The sequence below is a fragment of the Centropristis striata genome, chromosome 17 (assembly GCF_030273125.1).
Source record: "Centropristis striata isolate RG_2023a ecotype Rhode Island chromosome 17, C.striata_1.0, whole genome shotgun sequence".
Taxonomy (NCBI): Eukaryota; Metazoa; Chordata; class Actinopteri; order Perciformes; family Serranidae; genus Centropristis; species Centropristis striata.
In genome coordinates this window covers 5,276,281-5,289,844 of record NC_081533.1, presented here as the reverse complement: position 1 = coordinate 5,289,844, position 13,564 = coordinate 5,276,281, and the positions used below count along the sequence as shown (strand labels likewise).

Here is a 13,564-nt window from a genome sequence, read left to right as displayed (position 1 = left end):
TTTATTTATTTTTAAACTTTGAAATGGGTCAGTTTGACCCACAACATAACAGAAGGGGGAAACATAAAAGCAGGAGCAGGTGGTGAAGATCAATGAAAACCTTTCACTTTATTTATAAACTGAATATCATCTTATCACATCAATTATGAGCACAAAATTAAATGTCACAGCTATTAAAGAGCAGAAATCTTTACATCCAGGACACTTGGAAGAACCCAACATCTTCAATAATTAGTTTACTATCCTGGCTTATATTGGCGTGTTATAGCTTTCATATTAAGATGGCTTGATTTACAAGAGCATCTCAATAAATTATAATAGCATAGAAAAGTTTATTTATGACAGTAATTCAATTCAAAAAGTGGAAATAACATATATAGATCCATTACACACAGAATAATTTATTTAATTTCTTCTAATTATAATTTAATGCCTGGTCAACTAAAGGTACATTTGTTTGGATAAATATAATGATAACACAAATAGATGTTAAGAGTTAAATGTAAGAGCTGATATCTAAACATTTTTCATGGTTTTCTTGAAAATTATTTTGGTTATTATCAAGAAAACCATGGAAAATGTTTAGATATCAGCTCTTAAACTAAACTGAGATATTTTGTTATCATTATATTTGTCCAAATACTTGAACCAGGCATTAAAATGAACAAGAAATTGAAGATAACAAGGGTGGTCAATTTTTTTTAAAAATGTAGTCTTTTTTGTCATAATTTAGTCTTTTTTGTCATAATTTGTGTCCTTTTTGTCATAATGTGTGTCTTTTGTCATAATTTTGTATTTTTTGTCATAATTTGTGTCCTTTTTGTCATAATTTGTGTATTTTTTGTCACATGCACATACTGTATATGACTCAATACGTGGTTGTGGCTATTTGACTTGAACTACTGGAAATGGACTTTTCCGTGATATTGTAATTTATTGAGATATTAGCAGGGACAAAAACAATCAAGTGCAAAGTGTTTTTTCCTCCAGTGAAGCTCAGAGTCGGCTGGCCATCCCTCCGGTCGGGGCGATGGTCTCTCCAGTGATGTAGGAAGCTTCATCAGAGCACAAGAAGGCGATCACGCCGCCGATTTCCTCCGGCTCTCCGATTCTGGAGAGAGGAAAATATAAATATGGAGATCATGTGTGCATAGAAGAGCATGGAGGTGAAAAATGACCATGCGAGTGTGAGCTGAACCTTTTAATGCAGAGCTTCTTTTTGAACTCGTCCATGAGGTCTTCATTTTCCCACAACTGCGAAAAAAGACAACAATGTTTATCATTTAACTGAGAAAACCTACAAGGTTCATACACTTTTTGAGTGGTCAAATTCAAGCTCTTTTCAAGGTAAATTTTCAAGCTTTTCCAGTATCTTACACCTGTTGTAAATTCCATGTTTTAGATGAGTACTTACATACTAAAAGGGGGAGATTTCACTGAACCATACCAACAGCGATGGTATTACACTTTTAGGAGGAACGGTCTTCATTTCAGATAGGCTACTCATTATTTTTACATTGAACATGTGATTATCTGTAGTCTATAGATGGATATAGTCAGATTGCAAGAGAAATACAGTAAGAATTTCAAGCATTTACAAGCACTTTATCTAAAATCCAAGCACTTTTTAAACCTTGAAAATTCAACATTGAAATTCAGGCATTTTCAAGGATTTCAAGCACCCGTACGAACCCTGAACTAAAGGTACATTTGATTGGACAAATATAATGATAACAACAAAAATAGCTCATAAGAGTTTAATTTAAGAGCTGATATCTAGACATTTACCATGGCTTTCTTGATAATAACCAAAATCATTGTCAAGAATACCATGGAAAATTACTAGATATCAGTTCTTAAACTAAACTTTTATGAGCTATTTTTGTTGTCATTATATTTTTACAAACAAATGTACCTTTATTTGTACCAGGCATTAAAACGAACAAGAAAAAGAAAATAATGGTCTAATAATTTTTTCCATGACTGTATTGTAGACAGTGCTTAACAAATGTTTTAGAGCAGCGGTTTGTGCCACAGCTGTCCTAAATTAACAGCATTAGTAATTATAAAAATCATGTTTTATGTTTCTGTAATGGTTAATACAGCAGTATGTAGCAGCTCTTTAACCCAAATGATATTTTTAATGCCAAAATATAATTATTATTGTTATCCAGGAATTTTGAAATGAACTTGATCAAGATGTCATTTTTTACCTTGAACATGTGATTATCTATAGTCTATAGATGGATATAGTCAGATTGTAAGAGAAATACAGGAAGAATTTCAAGCATTTACAAGCAATTTATCCAAAATCCAAGCACTTTTTAAACCTTGAAAATACATTTAAATTCAAGCATTTTCAAGGATTTCAAGCACCCGTATGAACCCTGAACCGACTCAGGGATTTGAGTGTGTGTTTTCTCCTCACCCCAGAGCTGAAGCGGGTCCTGATGACTCCAGGGGCCACACAGTTGACTCTTATGTTGCTGGGAGCCAGCTCAGGGGCCAGCGCCCGGGTCAGACCCAGCAGAGCCGTCTTACTCACACTGTAAGGAGCCAGACCCTGCAGAGACCCAGACAGAGTCCAGAACAGTCACAGACCGCCACAACAACAATATCACACTGGACTTTATTTATTACTAATTAGGGCCTCAGGGCAATCGCACCGAGCACTGGTCCCATACAGCAATAGCTGTAGGGACCAGTGCTGCACTACTGTTATACTGTGGATTTCTTCTTATTCCTCTTGCAGACGCAATTTCGTCCCGCTACTAGTCCTACAACTTAAAGAGTGCAGGTTGCAGGACAAATTATATATCAAAACGTGCGGATTGATCGGGATCGGTGTGCTATTACTTTTCTCTACGGAATATTAATTTTTCGCGACGTAAGTCGCGAAAACCTGCCCAAAATTTTGCATTGAAATGAATGGGACGGCCGAAAAAAAATGAGTGAAAGAGAACAATAATTGGAGATTTTTAAACGTCTACTTCTCCGGCATAATTTCACCTAGAGACTCCATTTAAACTTTAAACAGTAGACACAAGTCTTGTGTATCGGTGTATTAATCCACGTTTCGATAGGTCATATAGTTTTTTATCAATCCCTGTTCAATGACCATGATCATTTTTGGAGAAATTCTGAGATTATAATGGGTGTGTATTGCACGGAATGTCCGTGTCAGAGTGTGTGACATCATCGCCAGAGTGTAGAGGGAGAGATAAAACTGTCAAAAAAAAAAATTTATACATAGAAACGTAGGAAAATTTGTCTTCTCACTCACAATCCTCTGGTAAAGCTGTCAGAGTTATAGTTTGGGCGTACGACACAGAGATGATCCACCAACACCACCAACAGCCTCATTGGCTCCCATATTAAAAACGCAGGAAGATTTCGGAAAAAGTGAGATTATGAAGTTTTTTTAGATCGCTCTAACAAAGCTATTTTTTCATTTTTCTTAAAAAAAAACATATGTAGATGTTCAGGAAGAACTCAGGACGCTCAAAGTGAAGTCAGATCAATGATAGGTATTATGGTTTTGCCAAAAATGCTTTCTGTTCGAGGCCAGAAATTCCAGTCCACCTCTGGACCTCTGTCCACCGGCTGCTGTCACTGGTGTCAGTTATTTCTGTTGATTGCTTTGATCTGATTGCCTTTGATCTTTGATGTGATTACAGTTACAGATACACACACACACACATGCGCGTAAGCGCTCACACTCCTCACACATGCATACACATGCTTCAAACACGCACACGCACGCACGCACGCACACACACACACACACATACACAGGTAACTTTATGCGATTTTCGCTACACACACACACATTTTGAGGTTAAAGGGCATAGTTTGAAATCTCTGAAGAATCTCATCATAGTGTACACACACCGCCAGTAGCCCCCGTGGCTCTTTCAAAATTTCTAAAAAGGAAATTTTCTAGTTATTATTATCAACTCTACAGTCTCTCAATAAGTATCCATATGAAACAAGAAAATATACATCTATGAATTAAATCCTGGAGTTAATAAATGGAGCAATGCTACATATGAATAGATGTAATTATGAAAATATATAAATGGGTCAATTTAGTTCATTTACTAAACAGGTTTTTAATTAAAAAAGGAAATCAATAAATATGCTTATAAAATAAATCTGGCAAGAAATAAATGACACCATTAATATAATATGAAATAGTATATACTATACAATATATATAGTATATATAATATAATGGATAATGGAGACATAATATAATATAATATAGTATAATATAATATAAAATACTAAAATATAATACAATATAATATTGTATAATATAATACAATATAATATAGTATTATATAATACATTATAATATAGTATATTATAAAGTATATATAATATAAATATAAGGAGTCACTATAGTTGAATAAATAAATGATATGTTTTAATTCAAAATTACTTTTTATAAAACATTTTATTCATTTCAGGGAACTTTTATTTCCCAATGTTACATTTATTTCCCTGCTCTTTTTATGTCCATCTGTTATATTAAAATGATCAGCATGAAAACAGTAATGCATCTCAGTCTCTAACAAAAAATAAGTTAATGTGGAATTATGAAATAAAAATTCTCTAAAATAAGAGCAGTCCTTTAAAAATAAATAAATCATTTTTTAAATCTATTTTTTTAAATTATATGTTTATTTATTTTTATATATGTCTACAAATATATTTCAGGATTAATTTCATAGGCTTATTTATTTAATATTGACATAAAAGGCATTCCTTTTCCATTTAAATATGTTTGAGATAAATGTCCTGACCTGCATCGGCTGGTATCCAACGACGGATGACACAAATATCACATTTCCGCCTCTAAGAAGAAAAATACAGAACATTACTTAACTATATAGAGAATGGAGAGTTTTACATAATTTCCTGTTGTTTGGATCTGTTTGTCACTCACCCTCTCTTCTCCATATGAGGCACCACCAGCTGAGTCATGAGAACAGCTGCTTTCACATTTACAGACAGGACCTGGACAGAAAAGGAGAAATTATCCCATAAATGATCTTGTATTCAAATTTTCTAGTCAGGAGACTAGTACTAACCTCGTCCCAGACTTCCTCTGTGGAGTCCATGGTGTTCCCAAAGAAAGGGTTCACTGCTGCGTTGGACACCAGGATATCAATACCGCCACACTGATCCAGAGTCTGTTAGAAACACAGGAGGAGACGATCAGAGACAGAGAGAGAGAGAGAGAGGAAGAGGTTTGTTAAAGACTCCCAGAAAACTATCGTGTCACACCTGCTCACATCTAAAGTCAAGTGTTTAGAGTTTTTAGTCTCACACTGAGATTTTAGACAGACTGAGAATCTTGCAGGGAAACTATTTACAAGACTACAACTAGATTCTTTTAGCAGTTTTTTTCCTACCATGCAATTTCCCCCCCATCATGCTCTTAGCTTTTGGCTCCAGCTGCTCTAGTGTGTGACGTGGTTTGTATACATTTATTGATACATTTTAAGTGAGTCTCCCCAAAAATCTTAATATATGACATCACTATATTTTTTATTGAGGCATTATTGTGATGCTCCTTTTTCCTATGGAAGTGGTTTTACTGGCCGGTCTGGAACCAGTCTGGAACCAGTCTGGAACCAGTCTGGAACCAGTCTGCAACCAGTCTGAACCAGTCTGGAATCAGTCTGAACCAGTCTGGAACCAGTCTGGAACCGGTCTGGAACCAGTCTGCAACCAGTCTGAACCAGTCTGGAATCAGTCTTAACCAGTCTGGAACCGGTCTGGAACCAGTCTGGAACCAGTCTGGAACCAGTCAGGAACCAGTCTGGAACCAGTCTGGAACCGGTCTGGAACCGGTCTGGAACCAGTCTGCAACCAGTCTGCAACCAGTCTGGAACCAGTCAGGAACCAGTCTGGAACCGGTCTGGAACCGGTCTGGAACCGGTCTGGAACCAGTCTGGAACCAGTCTGAACCAGTCTGGAATCAGTCTGGAACCAGTCTGGAACCAGTCTGGAACCAGTCTGAACCAGTCTGGAACCGGTCTGAACCAGTCTGGAACCGGTCTGGAACCAGTCTGGAACCAGTCTGGAACCGGTCTGGAACCGGTCTGGAACCAGTCTGGAACCAGTCTGAACCAGTCTGGAACCAGTCTGGAACCAGTCTGGAACCAGTCTGCAACCAGTCTGCAACCAGTCTGGAACCGGTCTGAACCAGTCTGGAACCGGTCTGGAACCAGTCTGGAACCGGTCTGGAACCAGTCTTCAACCAGTCTGAACCAGTCTGGAATCGGTCTGGAATCAGTCTGGAACCGGTCTGGAACCAGTCTGGAACCAGTCTGGAACCAGTCTGCAACCAGTCTGAACCAGTCTGGAACAAGTCTGAACCGGGAACCTTTCCCCCGCTCATCTATTGGTTGGTGATTTTGTTCCGTCACTGAGACTTGAGATAATATCAAACAGGTTTGATATGATCCAAACCAAGACTATAAAAGACTGATATGAAACAGAGCAGATTACTACCTTAAACTAACCATGGAGATGATGGAGCGCCGTGACTCCAGTAAAACTCCTAGATTTACTAAAGACTTTCAGCTTTTAGTCTGGGACTGGGGAAATCTTTTGGTGTAAACCAGTATTAGATTATAAAACTAATACTCACCATTTGAACCAGTTTCTCTCGGTCTTCTCCTTTGTCGACGTTACAGGTGGTCCCGGTCACCGTGATGCTCTGACCCTGCAGCAGAGCCACAGCTTTGTCCACGTTGGCCTGCTGCCGGCTGCTCACCACCACGTGAGCTCCTCTCTTCCCCAGAGCCTGAGCTGCTGCTAAACCGATTCTGAGCAGGAGAATGATAATTGATGACAATAATAATAATAATACATTTTATTTGTAAAGCACTTTTCATAAAGAAATCTCAAAGTGCTACAGAAACCAGAAACAAAATAAACAAAAGACTAAGAGAAAAATCAGACATGTTAAAATCAGCAGTAGATAAAAAAGAAACAGGTAATAAAGTCCATTATTAAGAGATTAAGGTGCAGAGACAATAATAAAAACATCTAGGGACAACCTAAAAATGCCTGCCTGAACAGAAAAGTTTTAAGCCCTTTTCTAAAAGTGTCCACAGACGTAAATGTTCAGGGAGGGAGTTCCAGATTTGGGGGGCAGCAGAGCAGAAATATGATAATAAACTTTATTTACATAGCAGCTTAGGGCTGGGCGATATATATCGAAATATAAAATATATCGATATATTTTTAAATGTGATATGGAAGTGGTGGTAAGCAAAACTGGATGCTGTCTTTAGGGGGACTCCCCCCAGTCTTATCTCTATGTATCATATATGATTTTGTAAAATGTCTTTCTTTTTATTGATGTATGATATGGCCCAGCCCCTGTGGTTCTTGTTGTTATGGTTGTTTTTGTCTAAAACAGCTCTGTTTGTTTGGTTTTGTGGCTGTCTGTGCTGGTTTGTCTAATGTATATTTGGCTACTCATAATGACATGCTGTATATATGCGAAGGAACAGAAACTGTACAGCTTAATTTTTTGTATGCATTCAGCATTTTTCTCACAATTTATGAGGTCCAGACCTGATGTCATGTGCAGTTTTCCACTAAGGGATTGTATATTTAATTACTGCGAATGACTTTGAGTCTGAAAAATCCTATATTAATTATTAATAATGAATAAAGAGAGAGTTTAGATAGGACTACAAAGCTGGTCTTCCATGACGCTCATTGTTTGTTTTCCAAGAACTTTAGTAATCAATTAACTTTTTTAACAAGATAAAAATCTAATACAGGTAATATACCACCAAAAGGAATATTTTAGTAATCCATTGTGTATTACTGGCTCACCAGGACAGCAGATTTACTATTACCAAAACCATGATCTTAGCAGCTTGTGTGTGTGTATCGAGGTTAAATAGTTAATAAATAATAAATAGTTTTGGATTTTTCAATAGTTTTAGTTTTAATTTTGTTGTGATTTTTTCTTTTCAAATTCAGTTAGTGAGTTTTAGAGTGAGTTTGCTAGTTTTAATTAGTTTTTATTTTTTGAAAAATGCTTATTTTTAGTTTACTTTTATTAGTTTTAGTGTTAGATTTAGTTTTTTTGTAATGGGGTATTTGTTGGGTGCCAGATTTTAAAAAGTCACAATAAATTTTGCCTTTATTTCCTTTGTCTGATCCATCTCAGCCCCAATAAGTTTATTAAGTCATAAAACCAGATAGATGAAATTGATTTCATATCAACCAAAAAAGATTTACGTATGAAAAAAGTTGACAAAGATGAAAACGAAGGACATTTTCACTATAATTTTAGTTAGTTTTGTAACCTCACAGTACAGTTTCAGTTAGTTATCTTTAATTAAAAAAAAAAATTAAAAACTCTCGTTTTTATTTTTATTTCACTTAACGAAAATGTTTTTTTTAATTCTAGTTTTCGTTAACTATAATAACCTTGCTGTGTATTATAGGGAAGTGTATACATATTTTATATTATAAAATTCTTACCCATCTGTTGAGGCAGTGACTATGGCCACCTTTCCAGCAAGGCTACTCTGAGACATACTTCTTTGGCCAGCAACAAGATTGGTCCTCAGGCACCTGAATACACTCCGCAACATCACCTGAGAACAGAGAATATGTCCTCCCCGGACTCAGCTGTAAGACATAGTCGTGTTTCCTTTAGGAGGAGGAGTCTCAGGCCACGCCCTCTCAGATGTCCTCTCACTAGTGATGGCTGACATATGACACACAGTGCTCCAGTAGGACATCTAGTGGTCAATAAAATGAAGTACAATCGAGACGTGTCATTGAGTGATTCATGCATTTGTTTTCAACTACACGACTGAATACAACAACAATGATGATTTATAAGGCGTCCCGGTGGCTTACACCGGTAGAGCGCATACCTTTAAGGTTAAGTGCTGCGGCGGACCCGGGTTCGAATCCGGCCTGAGGTCCCTTTTCACATGGGGCTGGCGCAAATACAGATTATATTATGGAATTTGGCAAATAATGTTTTGGGGTTCATTGGTAAAGAGCTTCATGGGTGGGTGGGGAAAGATATGGTGCTTGAAAAACAGGGCAGTGACTGTGCTTGTGTCACTTGTTATGAATTTTTAATTAGAAACAACAGTTTTTCCACAGTTTTGGGATTCAAGCGGTTTCTTCTTTTCAATACAATTTCCCCAGCCTTGGAAATAACCTGTTCACACGGCACGGATGAGGCTGGGGTGCATAAGAAATGTTTAGCAACTTGATAAAGATTGGGATATACATTTTTGTGGTTTGCCCAGTATGTGAGCAGTTCTGAAGTTCTTTCTAGTGGAGGATCAGCGAGGTAGCGGTTCACTTCCACTGTTGGTGATTCGGTGACGTTCGAAGCACTTTGCTGCTTCGAACGTCACGAGTCACGTGACCAAACCACGCCTCGGCACAGTGCTTCGGGACGTTTGCTTCATGAGCTACCGCGCATGTGTCGGAGCTTCAAGTGTCAGCGGACCATCACTACCTCTCACACTGTGTGTCTTCTCTGCTGCTCATAAACATAGTGATCGTGAATTAACCAGCATCGATAACTGTGCACAGTGTGTCTGGTGCTTGTTGTAAACAAACAGAGATCTCTAAGTGAACACCTCCTGCAGCAGCAGCACATACACACTGTACTGATACAGAACTGTTAGCCTATTAGCACATACACACTGTACTGCTACAGAGCTAGCTGTTAGCCTATTAGCACATACACACTGTACTGCTACAGAGCTAACTGTTAGCCTATTAGCACATACACACTGTACTGCTACAGAGCTCACTGTTAGCCTATTAGCACATACACACTGTACTGCTACAGAGCTAACTGTTAGCCTGTTCTTCCACTAGCTGCCGCTGCTCGCCGGTAACTTTTCAACTTTTAACGTTCCAGGCTGATTTTATTTTATGTTACTATGATCTAATCGGACAGCGAAATTGCCATCATTCTGGAATACTTTTAAAAACTGCTGGCACTATCGTTTACGTGAGCTGTCACTTTTCGCTCACCTGTCCTGTCCCGGTGTGATCCTCACCTGGCGTTTTCTGGCCGTCAGCGCTGCCTGAGTCCTCGTCCACAATGTGGGCCGGTAGGACATTCATCCTGTTTGTCTGTGTCTGGCTCTTTGTACTGCCCGTCCACCTGCCAGTGGCGGGTCTAATCCAGTACTCGGCCACTGACCTGCTCCGGCTGCGCCATCACCTGCCTGGACCAACGCCAGAGGCTCTTCACCTCCACCCGGACACTGACAGGCAAGGGACATCTCATCCAAGACATCATCACAGACCGTAAGTTCGACTTTCTATGTTTAACTGAGACGTGGCAACAGCCCCAGGACTACTCCCAGCTCAACGAATCCACTCCTCGTGGGTTTGTTTACACCTGTCAACCCCGTGGCTCTGGTCGGGGAGGAGGTCTCGCGATATTGGAAACCGGCGAGACCTGGAAAGTCTCGCCGGTATCTGTGCCCGTCTCCACCACGTTTGAGTCGTCTGTCTGTAAACTGTCTGGTCCCACTCCAACCGTCATTGCCACTGTCTACTGCCCCCAAAACCCAATAGTGACTTTTTAACTGACTTTGCTGCATTCCTCACCCATCTATCCTCTCACTCACCAAACATTATGCTGCTGGGGGATTTCAATATCCACATGGACAATACCAATCTGCCACTTACCAAAGACTTCACATCCTGCCTAGAGATTTTTGGATTACAGCAACACACCACCATTCCCACACACTCCAAAGGACATATTCTGGACCTAATCTGCTGCTCTGGTGTCACCCCTCTGGACATAACCGCTGATGATCTCCCCATAACTGACCACTTTCTCCTCTCATTTACAGTGAAACTCACTCTCTCAAAAACACCACGCCTCATCTCTTACCGGAATATAAAGAATATTAACCCCGCCACTCTCACTTCAATTATTCACTCCTCCGGCCTCCTTGACATCCATAATCTATCCACCCCTGATGATCTGGTTTATCATTACAACAATGGACTCCATAATATTCTTGACTCTCTTGCTCCGTTAAAAAACAGGTCTGTCTCCTTCACCGTCTCCGCCCCCTGGTTCACCCCTGATCTTCGCCTCATGAAAACTAAAGGTCGGCAAGTTGAAAGACTCCACAGGAAAACTGGTCTCACCATACACAAAGACATGTACAATAACCACACATTACGCTATAAGGACTCCATTGCCAGCACAAAAACCCACTACTACTCCAGTTTAATCACTGCCAATGAAGGAAACTCCAAGTCACTGTTCTCCCTACTTAACAATATCACCAAACCCCAGGACTCTCTCCCCCCTCACTTATACACAACCTCCTCCTACTATACCATTATGTCCTTTTTCACAGAAAAAATCAAGAACATCCACCAGAACCTCGCATCAATGCCTCACCTCAGCACCTCAGCTGACCTTCCCCCACCCACCCACTCTGCTCCTTCCAGCTCCCCACTCTCTCAGAAATCTCAGAACTCATCCGGACATCCAAGCCATCCACCTGTCAATTGGACCCCCTGCCCACACAACTTGTCAAAGCCTGCCTCCTTTCTCTGGTCCCCCTCATTTCTGCCATCATCCACTCCTCTCTCACCACTGGAACCGTCCCTACACCCTTCAAAACTGCTGCCATTACCCCAACCCTGAAAAAACCTGGCGCTGACCCATCCAACTTCAACAACATCCGCCCTATCTCCAATCTACCCTTCATCTCCAAAATCCTAGAAAAAACTGTTGCCTCCCAGCAGGGCCGGTTATTCCTACAGGCCACCAAGGCGGCTGCCTAGGGCGCCAAATTGGCAGGGGGCGCCCCCTTATGAGGGACATTTTTTAAAAAGCATGGGCAATAAAATCCTCATTGAATTAAATGAACATGCCCCAACCCATATTTCGAATGAAAATGTAATATTATATTATATAAAATATTAAAAAATGTAAATGTTGAGACCATTATATTACCTGTATGTAGTTCATGTATCAAATATAAATGTACATTTAAATTTCATTTTTATGTTTATTTTTATTGCATTTGTATGTCTACATTTTATTTATTTTCAGTCTTTGCCATTCTTAATTTGATGAAGATCTGTGTTTTCTTATTTATTTATTCGTATTTTCAATTCAGTTGTTGTTGGTAAAGTTCCAAAGTTTCTAAAAATGAAAATGTTCTGAGACCATTACCTTGCTTGTAGTTCATGTATCAAATATTAGTGTACAGCATAATACATATAACATAGTGTACCTATATCAGAATGAATACATGGAATGGATGTGGTTCGGGGGGGGGGGGCGCAAAATATCAATATCGCCTAGGGCAGCCAATGGGCTAGAACCGGCCCTGCCTCCCAGCTCCACTCTCACCTATCCCACAATAATCTGTATGAACAGTTCCAGTCTGGTTTCCGTCCACTCCATAGCACCGAAACAGCACTCATCAAAATCACCAATGACCTCCTTATGGCAACTGATTCCGGACTCCTCACCATCCTCATCCTCCTCGACCTGAGTGCAGCCTTTGATACGATCTGTCACACCACCCTCCTCAGCAGGCTCTCTTCCATTGGCATCACCCACACCTCCCTGGACTGGTTCACATCATACTTCTCTGGCTGCACTCACTTCATTCAACTCAAGTCGCTCAAATCCATCCCTTCCTCCGTCACCTCAGGTGTGCCCCAGGGCTCTGTCCTGGGGCCCCTCCTCTTCATCATCTACCTCCTTCCCCTCGGCAATATCTTCCGCAAATTTAACATTCACTTCCATTGCTATGCCGATGACACCCAGCTCTACCTCACCACCAAACCCTCGTCCTCTCTCCCATCCACCTCCCTCACCGATTGCATCTCTGAAATAAGAACCTGGTTCACCTCAAACTTCCTTAAACTAAACAGTAATAAAACAGAGGTTCTCCTCATTGGCACAAAATCCACTCTATCCAAAACCGACAGCTTTTCCCTCAACATCGACAACTCCTCTGTTTCACCATCCCCCCAGGTTAAGAGTCTGGGTGTCATCCTGGACAGTACATTATCCTTTCAATCCCATATCAACAACATTACCCGGTCTGCCTACTTCCATCTACGAAACATCAATCGCCTCCGCCCCTCCCTTACCCCCCACACTGCTGCCATCCTCGTCCACAGCCTCGTCACTTCCCGTCTGGATTATTGCAACTCTCTCCTCTTTGGCCTCCCTCACAAATCACTCCATAAGCTTCAACTGGTCCAGAATTCCGCTGCCCGCATCATCACAAGAACCGCCTCTATCCACCACATCACCCCTGTCCTCCAGCAGCTCCACTGGCTCCCAGTTCAGTTCCGGATTCAAAACAAAGTCCTCCTGGTAACTTTCAAGGCTATCCACAACCTCGCCCCCCCATATCTGTCCGACCTCCTCCATGTTCCCACTCCCTCCCGCTCCCTCAGATCCTCTTCCTCAATACACCTGTCTGTCCCCTCCGCCCGTCTCACCACCATGGGGAGCAGAGCATTCAGCCGCTCTGCTCCCCGC

General features: G+C 40.4%; 1 protein-coding gene across 1 annotated transcript; it reads right to left on the bottom strand.

The window, feature by feature from the left end:
- Positions 1 to 634: 634 nt before the first annotated feature.
- Positions 635 to 10,777, bottom strand: LOC131989899 (dehydrogenase/reductase SDR family member 4-like). Its single transcript, XM_059355261.1, has 8 exons — positions 8,524 to 10,777; positions 6,665 to 6,842; positions 5,097 to 5,198; positions 4,952 to 5,022; positions 4,809 to 4,860; positions 2,429 to 2,563; positions 1,199 to 1,254; positions 635 to 1,111 (listed from the first exon to the last, which is right to left on the bottom strand). The coding sequence occupies exons 1-8, from the start codon at positions 8,634 to 8,636 to the stop codon at positions 997 to 999; spliced, it is 822 nt and encodes a 273-aa protein (XP_059211244.1). The 5' UTR covers positions 8,637 to 10,777; the 3' UTR covers positions 635 to 996.
- Positions 10,778 to 13,564: the final 2,787 nt, after the last annotated feature.

Coding starts and splice junctions, on each gene's coding strand:
- LOC131989899 (XM_059355261.1), bottom strand. CDS start 8,636: ATGTTGCGGAGTGTATTCAGGTGCCTGAGGACCAATCTTGTTGCTGGC. Junction 6,843..8,523: donor GTCACTGCCTCAACAGATGG/GTAAGAATTTTA, acceptor TCTCCTGCTCAG/AATCGGTTTAGCAGCAGCTC. Junction 5,023..5,096: donor CAGAGGAAGTCTGGGACGAG/GTTAGTACTAGT, acceptor TTTTCTGTCCAG/GTCCTGTCTGTAAATGTGAA.